The sequence below is a fragment of the Crinia signifera genome, chromosome 1, assembly GCF_055691185.1.
Source record: "Crinia signifera chromosome 1, ASM5569118v1, whole genome shotgun sequence".
NCBI lineage: Eukaryota > Metazoa > Chordata > Amphibia > Anura > Myobatrachidae > Crinia > Crinia signifera.
In genome coordinates, this window is record NC_139217.1 from 231,461,454 (window position 1) to 231,480,158 (window position 18,705).

General features: G+C 46.0%; 1 protein-coding gene across 1 annotated transcript in view; it reads left to right on the top strand.

The window, feature by feature from the left end:
- Positions 1–18,705, top strand: part of JSRP1 (junctional sarcoplasmic reticulum protein 1) — a 101,220-nt gene that overhangs the window by 16,024 nt on the left and 66,491 nt on the right. Inside the window, 1 exon segment of the mRNA XM_083179406.1 lies at positions 1,451–1,576. Coding sequence (XP_083035532.1) covers positions 1,465–1,576 — 112 coding nt within the window. The 5' untranslated portion in view covers positions 1,451–1,464.

The window sequence follows — 18,705 nt, forward strand, 5'->3', positions numbered from 1 at the left end:
TGTCATATAACATTAACATCACACATATAAAACAATTGTAGCAAAAATTAAATAAAAGCAAATTATATTTACCATAATTCCATTTATTCAGAACCACTCCATGGCAGCCTCACTCTGGATTTACATCCCATCCTCCATCTTTTGGCAGGTAGATTTCTTTGTAACTCCACCTGCCTTGGGTATATCCAGCCCCCCATACCTGTCTTCCTCAGTCTTTTGAGTGTCTCCCTGTATTAACAAAGAAACATCAAGGGCGGGAAAACTACAGGCTGCCATGGAGTGGTTCTGACGAAATAAAAATTATTGTGGCAGCCTCACTCTGAATAAGCATTTTAATAGAGGGGATAATAAAGGACACATAGTCAAGTGATGCTTAAAGAATATAATATTTTGATTATACCACCGCTTGTTCAAGTACAACTTTCCCAAAGTAGGCGGCTGAAACATCAATACTATAATAACTGGTAAATGTATGGATAGGTAAACGTATGGCAGCACAGATATCCATCACAGAGACTTGCGTCTTACTCGCCCAAGAGGTAGAAATGGCCGTGGTGGAGTCTGCCTTTAGCTTCTCATGAACTTCCAGGCCACCTTTTTCGTAGGCAAAGGAGATTAATTATTTTATCCACCGTGAGATAGTAACTTTAGACGGGGCCTCACCTCTCCTTGCACCTGAATGTAGAATGAATAATTTTTTTGTCTTGATCTCTCTCTAGATCAGGCATGTCCAAAGTCTGGCCCGGGTGCCAATTGTGGCCCGTGCTGTCATTTCAAGCGGCCCGCAGCCTCCAGCTGGAAGCAGGCAGAGCATCAGATGTGGGAAGCACAGCACAGGACACTAAAGGTGGGGCCCCGGGGAGCGCGCCTTTACCTTGCTGTCTGCTGGGCAGCTCACAGCTCTCTGCCCGGCTGTAAAAGCTTTCTTCCCGGTGGCTGCCGGGAAAAAAAGAAATTACACGGGGGCACGTGCCCTGGTCCCCCCCCCCCCTGAATCCACCCATGCTCCTGGATACAGTAGGGTGTGACACAAGTGCAGCAATATATACAGGCATTTCTGAGCATGTTACTTAATTTAACTACATCACAGAAATGCCCCTACATCGCTGTGTGTCTAGGGGCCATAGCGATGCATGGCCCCACACGTCGCTATCTCCAGCACAGTGGTTATTAATTGGTCAGGCCAGTGTTCTCACCAGAGAACACTGACCCTGACACATCACTCAGCACACAGCGCTTTGGTGAGAATGCTCATCCACACACATCACTACATGTAGAGTAGGGCCCATAAGGCCCATGTGTGCAAAGCAGTTTCTACAGTGCATTAGAATTTTGACTTGTGTTAAATAGTTATTGCATACCTGTATATACTGTAGTATAGCATTGCTAGTCATCAGTTACAAAATAAATAGTTTTTACAGTGCTTTCTCTTTTGTTGGTGTCCCTACAGTGTAACCTCTTGCAATGGAGGAAAGAGAGGTATGTGAGAGAGAGGCAGCGCACCCTGCATCTGTAGAAGACCTTCCTCTCTCTCAAGAGAAAGAAACTACAGACTCAACACTGGAGAAACAGAAAGGTGCTTACTACAGTATATACTAAAAATAAGAAACCTAGGGCTATACAACACTTACCCCCTAAACTAACACATTCCAATTGTGAACATACAGCATACATGCCTACTTTTGAAAACTAGTTTCAGGGAGATTATAGTTGGTAGAAGAATTTTGCACAGCACCCCATTGAGGGGGCGTGTCATGCTCAAATCCAAAGGGCGTGTCTTGTTCCATATATGGAGAGAATGTGAAAAGTGATTGTGAACGTGGCAACTAGAAGCGTGGGTGTGTACTGCTACATCTGAGAGGAATCTTTTCAAATGGCTTATATCCAAATGTAGCTAAAGAAATAAATGGAACCTGCGCTTATCATATCAGGTGCATACACGTCTGAGAATTGACACTGTATCATGTCATTTCTATTTATTAAAAATCAATTTTCACCATAATAGCAGGTGGAAAATATGCACATGAATATATAAGTATATAAAAACTAAGCAGCCTGTAGTAAGTATTATGGCCCTTATTCTGGTTCACTGGCAAAGGCAAATTCCTTCTCAAATAGACAAAACCATGGCCCTTATTCTGATCGGTGCGGAAATTCCCGCTTGCGTACGGGCCGCCGATGTTTATCTTCTGCGCATGTGCAGAGGTCACTCTGCGCATGTGCAGGCGATTTCGCCGCAAGGATTCTCTATACGCCGCACAGGGGGCGTAGAGGGGCGTGAGGGTCTACTTATCCTCATTACCCTATGCATACGCCCAGCGTTTCATGGGCGTTCCCATGCAAACGCGGGGCGTATGCATGGTAATGAGGCCGTGACGCGTGGGTACGGGGCGGGCATCTGACATCGCCGGATGTCAGCTGCCCGCCCCCATACAAGATTTCACACGGACAAGTGTCCGTGTGGTCTTGTGTTGCGGGACCTGGTGGAGCGTGCGGCCCTGCATTCGATGTTCGGCGACCATCGAATGCAGGGGCTGCTCCCACCATGGAGGAGGCGTATCCCCGTCCAATTTCATGCGGATCGCCACATATCCGCGTACGGACGGCCGTGGCGATCCGTATGGAAGGCGGGGATTCGCCTGGTGCGTTGGAGCCGCATATGCGGCTCCGGCCGCACCAACCAGAATAAGGGCCCATGTGCACTGCAGGTGGGGCAGATGTAACATGTGCAGAGAGAATTAGATTCGGGTGAGGGTTTTACTTCAAAGTGAGATCTATATTGCAGTGTAAAAATAAAGCAGCCAGTATCTTCCATGCACAGAAACAAAATAACTCACCCAAATCTAATTATCTCTGCACAAGTTGCATCTGCCCCACCTCCAGTGCACATGGTTTTGTCCATTTGAGAAGGAATTTGCCTTTGCGAGTGGACCAGAATAAGGACCTATGGGGGGTTACAATTTGGATAACAAGTGTCAGGAGCTTCTTCAGATCAGCGCAGGTTCCATTTAGTTATAGGGACTTGCAGTTTGCAAATATAGGTGTGTTCACACAGACACACCAAGGAGTCTGCTGCTTTTCAACTGTTTTGAAACTACACATTATATATTATTATTAAATACATACAGTGCCGGATGTTTGAGATTGTTTTTTAGAAGAATAAAAGTGCAATAGCATAGTTTGTCAAAGCAGTGAAGTGATACATAAATCATACAAGATTTCTCCCCATTCGCACTATGGGGTACATACATACGGGATGCAGTGAGTAGGTCTACAAGCATTATGTTGACAGTCATTTGGTTGACCACTATAGGTCGACAGAGACTAGGTCGACACATGAAATAGGTGAACATGGTCATTAGGTCGACACTAGCATTATGTCGACATGAAAAAGGTCAACTTGAGTTTTTTTTCCCCCCCAGGTGGTTTTTCATCCTTTAATATCCAAGTGAGCATAGAGTGAGACTATAATAGTGTTCCGAGCGCAGGAAGGCACCACGCCCAAAGCATGGCGAGCACAGCGAGCCATAAGAGGGGCTGCGGGACACTTAGACAGTGTCCATGTCGACTTAAGTCGACAGACACAACAATTACAAACTCATGTCGCCCTAATGCTTGTGTTGACCTAATGACCATGTCGACCTTATGTATGACGACCTATTTCCTGTGTCAACCTAGTGGCTGTCAACCCTATGACCCATACTTAATACATAGTTGGTTGCAAAGTATGTGTAAACTGCTCTTAAAATGTAAGGAAAATAACCTAGATCCCTTATATGATGAGCTCAAGTTATGTTCTTGCCACCAACATTAGCATGCCAGACACATCTTTGCCCGTGTAATCAGTGACATTTATGTTTAATTAGTTAAATTAGCAGGCCTCCCGAATCCAGAAAATTAAATTCCCCATCTCACTTCTCCACTCTCATTCACTCTCATTCTTCTCACTACCTTGAGTATGATATTTTTATATTTTGACACTCATCATGTGGACAGTTATGAAATGTTTACATGTTCTAATGCCAACTTTTTGTCCCTGGTGACTCAGTGGTCATTTACTTTCTCCTTGCAGTTGCAATGGCATTTTCTGGTTCCAGTCGGTTATGTGACAAGATATAGCTACTTGAAACTCATCGCGCATAATGGGCCTGATTCTGGTTCACTTGCAAAAGCAAATTCTCTCTCTAATGGACAAAACCATGTGCACTGCAGGTGGGGCCGATGTAACATGTGCAGAGAGATTTTAAATAGAAACTCGATAACTGGGCCCCTTTAACTCTCTTCCAGGGTTGCCTGGCCGGGAGGCTCCTCAAAATTTGGTCCCCCTCCCGGCCCCCTGGAAAGGTGAGCAGCCCTACTGGACACTGGCAGGGACACACCGCATCTCCCCCGCAGCAGCGTTATTTTCCCACGGTTCGCTGCTATTTGAGGGAGGGGGTGGGGCTAAAGATGCAAATCGTGCCATTTAGCCACGCTTGATGACATCTACATCAGGCCCCGCCCCCCGAAGTGGTGCTGACAGTCTCCTCTCCGGGATTCTCCTGGATAGGAGAATTTAAAAGTCTGTAACCCTGCTCTCTACACTATATTTTTCTTCAAGGCTTAGTACATCTGCTCCTTTTATTTTAATGCACAAATGGTAAGTTTTATATGTTTTACAATTTAACACATTAAATGAATACACGCTTTTGTAAATACTTTATATAATATAGTCATCACTACAAGTTTCATGATTATTTACCCATAGTGGCCCGGGTTATAATTGAGTCTGCTGCTGCCTGCAAAGTTACATAAATCCCTGGAATTCCCACTGCGCAAGCGGGAATCCAGACTGGAATGGGACAGAGTCTACAGTAGCTGAGAATAGCCGCTAACAGCAAGGGAAAGGAGTGAGGGTGTCCCAGCCTTCAAGAAGTTGTGGCAAACTATACACCGTGCACACTGACAGTAAGGACAATGGTTGAGTATAGGTCCCTGCAGGGCCGGTGCTAGGGTGTCCGGCACCCTCCTGCAAACCATAAATTTTGCGCCCTTTCACATTGCCATTGCAACAAGCTGCAGCCCGATTGTGGGAGCGTATGCAACATGCGATCCTATGGAGGATCTCGGGTGCATGTACATGTATGCATACACCATCTCAGTGCTGTGTCTGCAAAATGTTGCAGGCACTAAAGATGCCCATGCACGCTGCGAGAATCGCATAGGTTATGTGCTAGATCCCATCGCACTGCATGCATGCAATGTGTGTGCGTTGCGATCCGAAAGCAGTACAAAAAGTATGTGCAGCACATACTTTTTGTACAGTGCGATGCCCACAGGAGTGCACATCGCATCGCGCGCTGCTATTGCAGCGTGTATGGCCACCTTTTTTTTTTTTTTTTATTCAATAATTTTTATTGAAGTTTTGCACATAAACACAAACCAACAAGTACCCCGTATACATATGGGGGTAGTTAGGGCAATAATGTGAAACTGCAGAACAGTCAGGAATAAATAATAATGAATAAATACAGCGGAATTGTATAGTCTTACATACAGTAAGCGGACAGGATAACACATCACCACAACATGAATATCACCAAAGAAAACCAATCATGGTACCACATTCCCCGAAGGCGCCATTCGGGGATGACCAAACAGGAGCAATGTAGCATATGCAGTATAGTGAAACAATAATTGTAAACTGAAGTGAGCAATATACTTCCGTATAGTAGGAGTCTCCTATATTGTATTCTGCAGGGTCCAAATTGACCCGAAGTAAATATAAAAAAATATAAAAATATGTCTAACTACCCAAAATAAATCAAATGAATCCCAAAACAAACCTACCTCAAAAAAAAACCCCACCCTGTATAACCTACCCCCAATTTAGGCATACCTGGAGCCCCTAAACCAATGAACCCCTACCCCACTAACTTCACTATACTAACCCGTTTAACCCTTCCCTCTCCGCGAAGAAGGAAGCAACTAGTGGTCCTTAGCTAGATTAATGAAACTTGCAGAGCAATCAGGATAGATACAACATAATAGCTAATCTATTCCAAGCTAATTAACCCCTTCCATCCCACCCACCCATTTGAGGATTAAAGCAGTATGGATTGATTGGGGCAGCAAAAAAAAAAAAAGGATATGTAGCAAACGAGTACACAATACTAATGGCTCAAAACTGGGCTAGACCCAGTTCTCCCACAAGCGATAAATATAGCAGCTATTGCAAATATATTGCTATGATAACTGACAGGATATAAAGCAGGCTTGTCCAACCCGCGGCCCGCGGGCCGCATGCGGCCCAGGTCGGCTAGCAATGCGGCCCAGGTCGGCTAGCAATGCGGCCCAGTGCAATTTTTTAAACTGGGAAAATCTGAAAAGAGAAAAAAAAAACCTGCTGGGAACGGGCTTCAATGGCTGTTGTGGGGCATGATGTTTCTTCTGAAGCCCGGTCCCAGCAGTCCTTTGCGGAGGTGCACGGGTGCACGGGTGACGTCATCACACACCCGCGCACTGACATACGGCGCTTACAAGATGGTCAGGCGCCAAAAGGAGTCGGTGGAGGCTGGCACTCAACGTGCAGTTGGCCGCCATAGGGAGGGAAGGAAAGCAAAGCATATCTGGCGGCATAAAGACAGCGCTGGGTCCTGCTGCAGTGCTGAAGGTGGAGGGGTGGACGGCGCAGCAAAAATAGTAAGACTTATTACAGGTCGGGTGGGGTGGCGTGGTTTGGGGGGGGGGTGAAGAAGAGGAACTGTGGGGCATGTGTGTCACCTAGCACTGTGGGGGCATATGTGTGACCTGGCACTGTGGGGGCATGTGTGTCACCTGGCACTGTGGGGGCATGTGTGTCACCTGGCACTGTGGGGGCATGTGTGTCATCTGGCACTGTGGGGGCATGTGTGTCACTTGGCACTGTGGGGGCATATGGCACTGTGGGGGCATATGTGTCATATGGCACTGTGGGGGCATATGTGTCATATGGCACTGTGGGGGCATATGTGTCATATGGCACTGTGGGGGCATATGTGTCATATGGCACTGTGGGGGCATATGTGTCATATGGCACTGGGGGCATATGTGTCATATGGCACTGTGGGGGCATATGTGTCATATGGCACTGTGGGGGCATGTGTGTCACCTGGCACTGTGGGGGCATGTGTGTCACCTGGCACTGTGGGGGCATGTGTATCACCTGGCACTGTGGGGGCATATGGCACTGTGGGGGCATATGGCACTGTGGGGGCATATGTGTCATATGGCACTGTGGGGGCATATGTGTTATCTGGCACCCTGTGTCAGAATGTGAATTTTTACTCATCCCCTGTGTCAGAATGTGTATTTCAGCTTATTTTCTGTGTCACAATGTGAATTTTGGCTTATTCTGTGTGTCACAATGTGAATTTTTACTCATTCCCTGTGTCACATTGTGAATTTTGGCTTATTCCCTGTGTCAGAAAGTGAATTTCGGCTTATTCTCTGTGTCAGAAAGTGAATTTCGGCTTATTCTCTGTGTCAGAATGTGAATTTGTACTCATTCCTTGTGTCACAATGTGAATTTTTACTCATTCCCTGTGTCACATTGTGAATTTTGGCTTATTCTCTGTGTCAGAATGTGAATTTTGGCTTATTCTCTGTGTCAGAATGTGAATTTCGGCTTATTCTCTGTGTCAGAATGTGAATTTCGGCTTATTCTCTGTGTCAGAATGGGAGAAACAATGTCAAACATCTCACTAACTTCATTTCCAATTAAGTTTAATATGTTAACTATGTTGTCTATGTTTTTTTTGGATGATCAGGTATCGTTACTGTTATTTTATTTTATGTGCGGCCCAAACCAAATTTTCATCTTCTAATGTGGCCCAGGGAAGGTGAAAGGTTGGACACCCCTGATATAAAGCATAAATATACCTCCTAACTATGGCCCTTATTCTGGTTGGTGCGGTCGAGCCGCATATGCGGCTCCGACCGCACCAGACGAATCCCCGCCCAACCTACGGATCGCCACGGCCGTCCGTACACGGACGGCTGGCGATCCGCATAAAAATGGTGGAGGCTACGCCTCCACCATGGTGGGAGCTGCCCCCTGCATTCGATGGTCGTCGACCATCGAAGGCAGGTCCGCACGCCGCGGCAGCTCCCGCAAGCTGAGACCACACGGACAATCGTCCGTGTGGTAGCTTGTATGGGGGCTGAAAGCTGACATCCGGCGACGTCAGCTTTCCGCCCCCATGAGTTGCGTCATGCCCTCATTAGCATGCGTACGCCCCGCGTTTGCATGGGAACGCCCATGAAACGCGGGGCGTACACATAGGGAAATGAGGGCATGATGCCTCTCACGCCCCTATACGCCCCCTTTGCGGCGGACGAAATACGTCTGCGGCGAAGGGGGCTGCACATGCGCAGATTCACCTCTGCGCATGTGCAGAGTAAAAACATCGGCGGTACGGCCGCACGCGGGCCGTACCGCCCGAACCAGAATAAGGGCCATAGAAAGGACCCAATACAAATGAGGAGAAATGTATCCAGCTGAGGATATTTGTGGGCCAGAGACCCATGTCTTTAAGCACAGAAGGCCCAGGTTCATCTCTCCCACCCATATATAAGAATATGATACACATGAAAACCAAGGGTATGTGATGACATACAGTGTAGGGCTGTAGAGGAAAAGCTAATCTAGCAATTGTAGAATTGTAAGCTGAAAAGTATAAGGAATACTGACATTTAAGAGAAAATAGCACACAAGCGAAAATACAAGTTAAATATTAGAAGAAGAGATATCTCAAATTCAAATGCACTACAGAGTGTTAGTCAGGCCAGTCTTCAGATCCAGTAAAGACAGGTGGTATAGTAGTCTCTTCTCCATCAACGGGTGGAGCAGGAAAATTCCCATAAGAGCACCGGCTATCCCAAGCTGGCGCAGAGTTTATTAAATGGAAACGAGACTGTCCCGTACAGTCGACAATAGTTACAGAATTATCGACTGTTAACACAAGTCCCAGAGAGCACACATCCCCGACCTGTAGAGATACAGGAGTTATATGGGTCTTGGTAGCATGACATTGTCGCAGAATGTCCCCAGACTCATCAGCGGGCGTAACATGGGTATCTGTGAAACAGAGTCGTGGAAAGTCCTCAATGACAAGAGGTGAAACAGTGGCATAATTAGCAGGAGAAACCTCCACATGTCTGGTTGAATCCAGGAGGGATATCAAAATAGGCGGTGCCAGGATCATGGATGGAGAAGTCAAGGATATTGTTTCCAGATCATCCAATTTAGCGAGGATCCTCTGGGTGGAAGCACAAATGGCTTGAGGAATTTGCTGCAGTGGGTCAGACATAGTTGGCATATTGCTTGTGTGTCAGGATGAGTTCAGTATTCCTCCCACTGCAACACTGGATATGTGGGTGCTCACTCACTTCAAGATAGTGCAGGCTAATAAGCGGAGAGGCTAACAAGTGCAGAGTAGTATAGGTAGATCAGTGTCTCTGTCCCCAGGAATGTTGCCCATTCAGCAATATGCAGCCGTCAGTGTGTCTGGGCTAAGGAGCTGTGCGCGAGACCTAAAATGGCCGCCAGAGACCCTGAACACAGCCAGTCTAGGTGCCGGAGTCCAAGAAACCACCCGCAAGGAGACCAGAGGCGGAGCGCCAGGAGATAGTTAGGCAGTGCAGTCCCGTCCACTCACCGGGTCACTCACCCCCCACGGAAGCGAGAGGTAAGCCTGGCCGGATGTTTGGCGGGTGTGGCAATAGGGGATATTAGGCCGCAGTCTTCCACCGGGTCTCGCCGGTCCCGGGATCGGCTGTTTGTATAGATAAAGAGCTCACCGAGTGCAGTGTCAGTTGGAGCAGCTTTGCAGAGCAGAGGTTAGTATTGCTCAGGCGTAGGATGGGGTTAACAGGATATTTAGCCGGGGAGCTCAAACACCTTGCGTCCTACTCGTCTGCCGCCGTGGCCACGCCCCCCCTATGGCCACCTTTAAGCACATAACCCAGCCCATTATGTTAAAAAGTGTCTAAATTAATATTTAAAAAAAATCTATTAAAAAATTTGATAGAAACATGTTTAATAAAAGACTCTTATTTTGCTGTTTAACTCTTGTGCAGTCCCTCTTCTATCTGCGTAGACAGGACACTGAGGACTCCATTACACCACTCTAGTGACTGAGGGGAAAAGGAGGGGAGAGAAGGAGGAGGTGGAAGAAGAGGGGCGCCGGAGTGAAGGGGAGGCGGCGCTGCTGAATGTTCGTCATTTGATTGACAGCTGACAGGCGCAGGGAGCAATGGGTAGGGGGCGGATCCGGACATGACATGTCATCCAGGCATTCACAGACAGCGCTACATGCCTCAGCGCAAGTGTCCGTGAGGAAGAGGGGGCAGGTCGCAGGAGGAGGACAGTGTGTGCGCGGTGCAGTGAGCTGCTCAGCTTCTCCATATTGCCGCCGACTGTCAGACAGGCGCTGTAGGCGGCATTCAGGCTGTGTGCACTCGCGGTGCAGGGAGCAAATCTTTATACTGCTGCTCGCCCACGGGCGGTGTGCAGGAGGCAGTGACAGTGAGGGCTGAGGCAGCTTTAGCAGAGCAGGGAGGGTAGCGCCGGCCCTGTGTCCTGCCAGAGAAAGCCTCTTCCCCTGGTGCTAGAGCAGGGCTGGCAATCAGTGTTTCTTCAGGTAATCTTCCCAGTGCGCCTCCATCTCTTCCCCCCCCCCCCAAAGTACAGACAGGTATCATGCCACCCATACACACCCCCTACGGGCAGGAAGCTGCACTTACTAAAGTACTTTACTTGTTATCTTTTACTTAAGGACACACCTCCTAAGTGGAGATAATACCACAGTTGGAGCTAGACATGCCCTTTGGGAGGACAAAACACTCCTTCAGCCTGCAATGTACAACTGACTATAATCTCCTTGAAACTTGTTTCAAAAATAGGCAATACAATATGTACTTCATGTTCATCGTGTTTCATCGACTTAGATAAAATTATAATTAAAGTGTAGTTCTTTATTCTTGGCTTGTTGCACATTCAGATCAATAAAGCAAATTTGAACCTAATTGTTAGCAGTAAATGGAAACTAAAGCCAGGTACACACTAGCCGATGTGTGTCCCTGACTATATTGGCAGCGGCGGGGACCCGGCATGGTGCCAGCATAGGCATGTGCATACAGATTTGCTGATGCTGGCACAGGAGGAGCAATGGGGGGAGCGGGGTGCATACTGCAGCTGCAGTATGGCCCTTGTTACCAAGAAACTACCTTATCTGCACTTTGCAGATGAGGGAGGGGTGTCATTAACTATGTGTGGGAGGGTACACACTAGGGGAGGGATGTAGTAATATACATTGCTGCCCTTCGCTGCCCGGCTACTAACATATGCGGTTGGCATCGTGGTGCTGTGACGGAGCCCCCCCGCGATACCTGTAATGTGGTGTGCGGGGGGTCTCCATCACCTCCTGAGCGCCTCCTTCTCCCCTCAAGCTAAGACGACTGTCCCCGGCGCCTCCTCTTCCTCCTGCAGTCGGAAGGACGTCCGGCTGCTTTACTAGGGGGAGGAAGGGTTTACCTTCCGGGTCCAGGAGGACCTGGACTAAACTGAGGGAGGGGGAGAGGTGAAGTGGTAGAGGCGGTGGGTTGGTGTCGGGCGCGATAGAAGCCCATAGGCTTTTATAGGGTATAGCCACCCAAAGGATACCCTGCCCTGCGGTAACTGTTCGTAATGTTGCTGTCGGTTTGCTGGACCCAGTAAGCCCTTTCAGAACGCACCTGTTACCGGGTCAAACTGTCATGAACCCGGTAATTAGATGCGATCTGAAAGGGGTATTACTTTCTTGTCTAGTGTGTATGGGGCTTAACCCTGTATATTGTATTTGGTGTCCATTGGTACAATAAAACCTCAAAATGTTTTTATTTCATGTAATTCAATTTCTTATATGAATCTTATTGTATTATACCCCTTTCACACATACCAAAAATACTTTTTTTTCCAATGTACAGTACAGTTTTGGTCATGTGTATACAGACCAGGTACACAACCCTGCTCAATACCAGGGTTTTTCCTGAGACTGACCAGGGTTACCTGCAGTGTAAAAGGAATAACCTGGGCCATGCCTAAAATAATAACTGGCACAGTAGCACTTGACTGTTAGTTAGAAGACTCAGGTTTAGTGTGACTGATCAGCATCCAGAAATAACCTGGGTCCATTCACCACATCTTAAAGGAGTCCGGGCTCCCTCCTCTCTGCCCACAGATCTCCGGAAAATGGCACACTGACCACTTTTTGGGTGATTTATTTATGTAATGAAAAAAATGGGACTCGGGACGTGTGCACCACACACACTGCACCTATTATAAATAATGGGTTAAGTACTGAAATGCCGACTTCAATGCATGGCCAATGTCCTGGACCCAAGCCAGGTTAAAGACTGGGGTTATGTGTAAAAGAGGTATTAATAACCATTTCCTAATTGTTCACATACTAGGCACACAAGGTTACTGAGACAGAATTGAAATTAAGAGATGCAAATGACATTAGAGATTTAAAGTACATAGGATTTCTGACAGGAAAACAAAAGAGTAATGCTGTGTACACACGGGGGAGATATATTGCTCAGCCATATATCGCTGAGCAATATATGGCTGAGCAATATATTGCTCAGTTTCTACTTTACATCAGCGACCAGAGATGGTCGCTGATGAAAAAGAAACTGCCGGGGGAGCCCGGCAGTGGTAACATAGGTGTGCGCACATTGAGTGTTAGGGGTGCACAGGCACCCCCTAATGCTGTGCCCCACCCTTATGAACACCTCTGCTGCTAACAATACCAGCAATACCCATAACCAAAGACTTTTGCTTTTTAGAACTGTATTCCATTTAAAGAAGCGCCCATCCATCAATTATATATGTGTTTGCATTGTTAATTGAACTAGACCATTGCAATATCACTAAATACCTGCGTCATCCATATATGTTTATGACTGTATTTGCATGTACTGTTACACAGAGTAATTAGAAGATAATGAAATAAGATCTGAAATAAGAACTGAAATAGGCAGGAGATTTTGGTATGGCTCAGAGACTTTTTATATTGTAGCGAGTGCCAATAGATGATGAAAGACACGCCTCACACGCCCAATAGGTGGAGCTATGCACACTCCTTTGACGGTGCACCCCCTAATAAAATGTGCTGCGCACGCCTATGAGTGGTAATCAGCTGGTCGCAGGAGCATGTTCCTGCGACCAGCGATCACCACAGGGGCAAAAACGGGAGCGCGTACCCGGCGATATATAGCCGGTGCACACTCCCATTGCGGGTAATATGGTCGCTCAGCGACCATATTTCCCGCGATTTTGCACAAAATCGCCCCTGTGTGTACGCACCTTAAGTACTGTTTGTTCGGTTTGAATGAGAGAAATTTACATACAGTAGCCTCCTTTTGATTTCAAGTGGTACTGCAGTTGTTATTTGGTTGTATTTATAAACTCTCCTTATGCTGGACACTAGATGATAAAATACTGAATAAGTGCAATTTTGTTGGTGTCCATGGAAAAGAGAAAATTGTCAGTCACTGCAACAGTACAGCGACGTGACTGATTTTGTTTCCCATGAATTCAGGTGCTTGAATTCCTATGATAAGTCAGATAATATTATATTGCGCCTGTATTGTTCTTGGCAGGAATTCCTTATGTTTGTAACAAGAGAGCACTATGAGATAGAACAGAATGTTACTCCCATAATTTTGGTCTCTCCTGTGAGAACATAATTGCAATTCCATTGCTAGAATGAATGATGTTAAAGGCACAGGGGCCACTTTAACAATCATATATACGAAACTGACCTACAGTCATTTTAACTAGCGCACTTTTAACATGTTTAGCTTCCACCTACACATTAATGCAAAGAGGCTTGCTTAAAATAAATTCTGCAACAAGAAAAAGAGAAAGTACTCTTTTTTTGGGGGGGGGGGGGGGGGGCACGCTTTGAATTAAAACTTTACGTTTAATCATAAATTTTTGACATACTGTAACAGGACGAACACACATTAAACATACAAAATACTAGAAACTCTATTCATGAGAGTACTGTAATTATTGTGGATTGGTTTTTATCAAGAAAAGGCTTACCAATCTAGAAAAAATTCTTATTGGGAGCTGCCAATCACACAAAAAAGAGGTACCACAATGTATGGAGTGGACCGCGAATATTTGTTTTTACTTATATTACACCATAAAATGATAATAATAATAATAATGATAATAAATGCTTATCAGGCCTTTTCTCTTACTATTATTTTTTGAAAAGATAAGAGAAGTAATACCTTCTACTAGGGTGGGATTTAACAAAGAAATTTTGCCTGAGAGCGTACTTTCTGTGCAGCCAGTAGTTGGTACATATGAAAAAAAGAAGATAGAATGAATTGGTGTCTGTACACCCCTGCAGTTTGTTTGTTACCACGGTGACTGCTGCTGATATGCTCTATCCGGACTGGCTCTACCAGACCTTACAATTGAGCGGGTCTATCCGTGTGACAGTTGCAGATTTGGGTGTGATAAAGTTGGGGTATTCAATCTCTCAATGTTAGAGTGGGTGACTCCCTGGTTGGCAATGCCCTTGCAGGGAAGTCTACCCTCAATCAATGAGGTTTTAGCCCAGAAAGTGTCTGTACACGCTGCTTTCTCCCACATGCTTTTCAGTATTGGTGGACGATGAGCGGTGTACTCTACCTTTAAGTGCCACTTGAAAAATACAAGCAGGATAGGTGTATAAGAGAAGGTAGAAAATAAAGCAGTAGGCAGGAAAGAGTTATTACTGTGATAAACAATATATCAGGAAAAGATTTTTCCATAGTCACAGTAATACCGTGTTTCCCCGATAATAAGCCCTACCCCGAAAATAAGCCCTACCCTGGCTTTTGATGACTGGTCCAAAATAAGCCCTACCCAGAAAATAAGCCCTATCAAAATTTACATTACCCGAGTGCGTTCACCAACTTCAATACCCTCAGGTCCACTCTAACCCCCGCTAACCCCCTTCACCGCCGCTTGAGGGATGCTGTACAGTACAATGCTGTTCTGCCATTGAATACCCCAGCTCCAAGTCCCAGGGATGCATCGCGCCCTGCGCATGATGTCACTGCGCTCATCACGCGGCTTCTGTACATGGCGGGAGCGGATAGCAGCAGTGCCGGTGGAAAGCAAGAAGAACAACAGAACTGGAAGAAGGTTGTAGGTGAGGAGCATGGCCGGGGGCATGGTGCTGTAACTGGGGGCTGTGAAAGCAGGACTGGGGGCATGGTGCTGTAACTGGGGGCTGTGAAAGCAGGACTGGGGGCATGGTGCTGTAACTGGGGGCTGTGAAAGCAGGACTGGGGGCATGGTGCTGTGAAAGCAGGACTGGGGGCATGGTGGGCATGTTAATTAAAATAAGCCCTACCCCGAAAATAAGCCCTAGAGTGTTTTTTGTTACAAAAAAATAAATAAGACAGTGTCTTATTATCGGGGAAACACGGTACCACTGAATAATATGCATATATGCATCAATTTTCTACTGCATAAATTCATTTAGTTTGTACAGCAAATAATCTATAAGATTACTGTTGGTAATCTCTCTCTCAGCAGAATAAATAAATAATATATGAATTCTTTTATACAAAGAGTTATCTTGGAGGTCACTCTAGGTAATTTCTCTCTCAGCAGAATAAACAGGTAATATATATCAATGAGTCACCAGGTTTATAGTATATATTTCAAAGTAGCACTCTGATACATAACATATAATACAAATAGGCAGAAAAAGTGGGTCATATTCACAAATACTTGTTTTTGGAGTCAGCCCCTAAATAGGGGTCTTACCGCCACCCAGATTCCTGCCGAAATGCAGCCAGAAGAGATGTCAGTCTGCTGAAAAAGAATCCCTGATCCCCTTTCTTGAGGCCTGATAGCGGTGGTGAGGAGTCTGGTACCTCCCCAATGGCTGAAGGTGTAAGCTAGATGTGGGATAGACAGCTGTTTCGCAGAGGTCCCGCTTCCTCAGTATCCTAACCCTGTCTGGCAAGTGCTGGGTTTTATCTAGTGGTCAACCAATGAAACAATGGGTGCATAAGGATGACGTGAGGTGGGTGTGTCTGTTACCAAGGTGCTAATGGAAGTTACTGAAAGCCCCGTTACTTTGTCACGTTTAAGCATAACTTACTATATTTAAGCTTGATGCTCTCCCTTGCACTCTGACCGAAACGCAGATGTACTGCTACATCTGGCGTCAGTCCAGAGGGGGAGGCTTTGTAAGAGCGTGTGCTCCCGGTAATCTGTGCTTTAGATGTGGCGCGCTGTTATGACGTGCGTTTGTATGAGGTGCATCGGCATGGCAACGTGTACTATGCCCGGCTGTCTCTGTATAGCCGCTTCATGAGCACTAAGGCTCTTTTGATTGTGGCATTTTGCGCCGCTGTATTACCTCATTTTTTACGGCTATCACTTGTCTGTAATGAGGATCATCCCGTAGGTAATATCTGTGCTCGGTGGTCTCTCCTGTGACGTGTCTGGTGACGTGCATATATACAAATCATGTTGACTTGGCAACATGTTGATTAGTCCGGCAGTATGCCCGGCTGTTTCTATGTGGCCGCGTTATAAGCTCTCTGGATATTTTAATTGTGGCATTTGGCGCCGCTATATTGTACCAAGTTTTAAAGCTATCACTTGTCTGAAATAGGATTAATCAAGTAAGAGATGTCTTGTTGCATCACATATTACTCTCAGGGGAGCACCTCCACAACATTTATTAGTGCAGAGGCACCTGATATATCAAAATAGTGGATCATCATATATCACATGTATATTGTACTTAAAACTATATGTGGTACTAGTGCACAGGTTATCTGTCCCAATATCCCCTTCCCCATGTTGAAACTTAAAATAAATTCTATCAGCCTAGAATGGCCAGTTCTGATAAATGGCGACAACAGTCATGTCTCAATAATGGGCCCAATTCACACCTACATACAGGCAAGGCTGTGGATTCACACATGAGCTGGATTTCACTTGAGCGGGGTTGAGTGGGGCAGCCTTTACCTGCTCCCTGGGCTCCTAACACTTGCAGCCCACCGAGCAGGTCTGAATCAGGCCCAATGGGCATCTTATAATGCACAACATAATTTTTTTGGTACTTATGTAGTATCTGGGCTGCCGATTTTGTGATTGTATGCTTTACCTTAAGGCATACAATCAGATGCGATGCGATGCGATGCGATTTTGCATAGGATTCAATGTTAAGAAGGTCCTTTTCATTTCCCCACTATCCAAGTGGGCATAGAGTTGATTTTATATAGCGTGGCGAGCGCAGCGAGCCACCGAGCCCGAAGCGTGGCGAGCGTAGCGAGCCCCGCGAGGGGACGCATATTTCTTAAAAAGTATTCTGTGTCCCCTCGCGGGGCTCGCTACGCTCGCCACGCTTCGGGCTCGGTGGCACGCTACGCTCGCCACAGGTTTATATCCAACTCCATGCCCACTTGGATAGTGGGGAAAGGAAAAGGACCCCTTTTTCCCATTGAATTCTATGTTAAATTGGACTCAGACCATTTTAACATTGAATCCTATGGAAAAATCTTGACCATCGCATCGCATACGATTTGGTCGCATGCGATGCGATGCGATCCGATCCGATTTCTAAATCGGACGCCCAGATACTACATAAGTACCATTTTTTTTTATAAATTTGAGTTCCAACATCTCTGTGAAGGAGCCCATACACGCTCCGTTGTGGACCGGCTCCGTTCTGTACTATGCGATGCGCGCTCCCGCTCATTACATAGTAAGGTACAAAAAGTACTAGCTACACATCGCATCGCATTGCATGCACACTGCATGCACAAGGCATGCGATGCAATGTGTACTAATTAAGTCCCGAACGGATCCGTTAAAAGGACCGTGTATGGGCAGCTTAAGAGATGTTCAAAATTTCCGCAAAAAATGCCAGCGTCACTCACATTTGTTATATAAATTCAAATTAAAAAAAGATTATATTTCTTGTATAAGGTGAACATTACAGGTCATTATGGTGAATACAAATGTTTTGCTTGCCCATTTTCACACCTATTTTGACAAATTCGATTGGAACTCAAAGGCACTAAAGTAAATATTACTTCCGTCAACACATATACAGTTGTGTACTTTTATCTTGGACTCCACCATTTCCTTATTTCAGCAATCAGTAGCGCACGCAGGGGGGGTTTCTGAGTACCCAGAAACCCCCCCCCAGGAGTCTAAGGGCCTTAAGCTGAAAGCTGAGGGTCTCCTCTTTCCATGGGTACAAGAATTTTAAAAATCGGCCCTTGGGAACCGGAGATATCTGACTTCAAAGCAGTGGTCCCCATCCAAGCCTTTTAATTGCTCTTCCCAGTCAGATATTTCAGGTTCTGTCTGACTTAGAGTTTTTATTAGGGTATATTCCAAAAGCTGGGACTCTCCCCCTTTGATGGACACTAGTAGCTTGTCTCTACTGTGCCCAGAACCAGAGATAACAGCCTTCCAGCACCTGGTTACTGCTCCAGCTCCACACACCTGGTATGTAGTTTTATAAACTTGTTTGCAGATTGTTTTGCCTCCTGAACTCTGATCCCCTAGTCCCCAATACCATTTGGTAGGTGGGATTGTCTAGTTTTTAATTCCATTAAAATCTAAGAAATCTATTTCTGGGAACTGGAGATATCTGCAGTCAA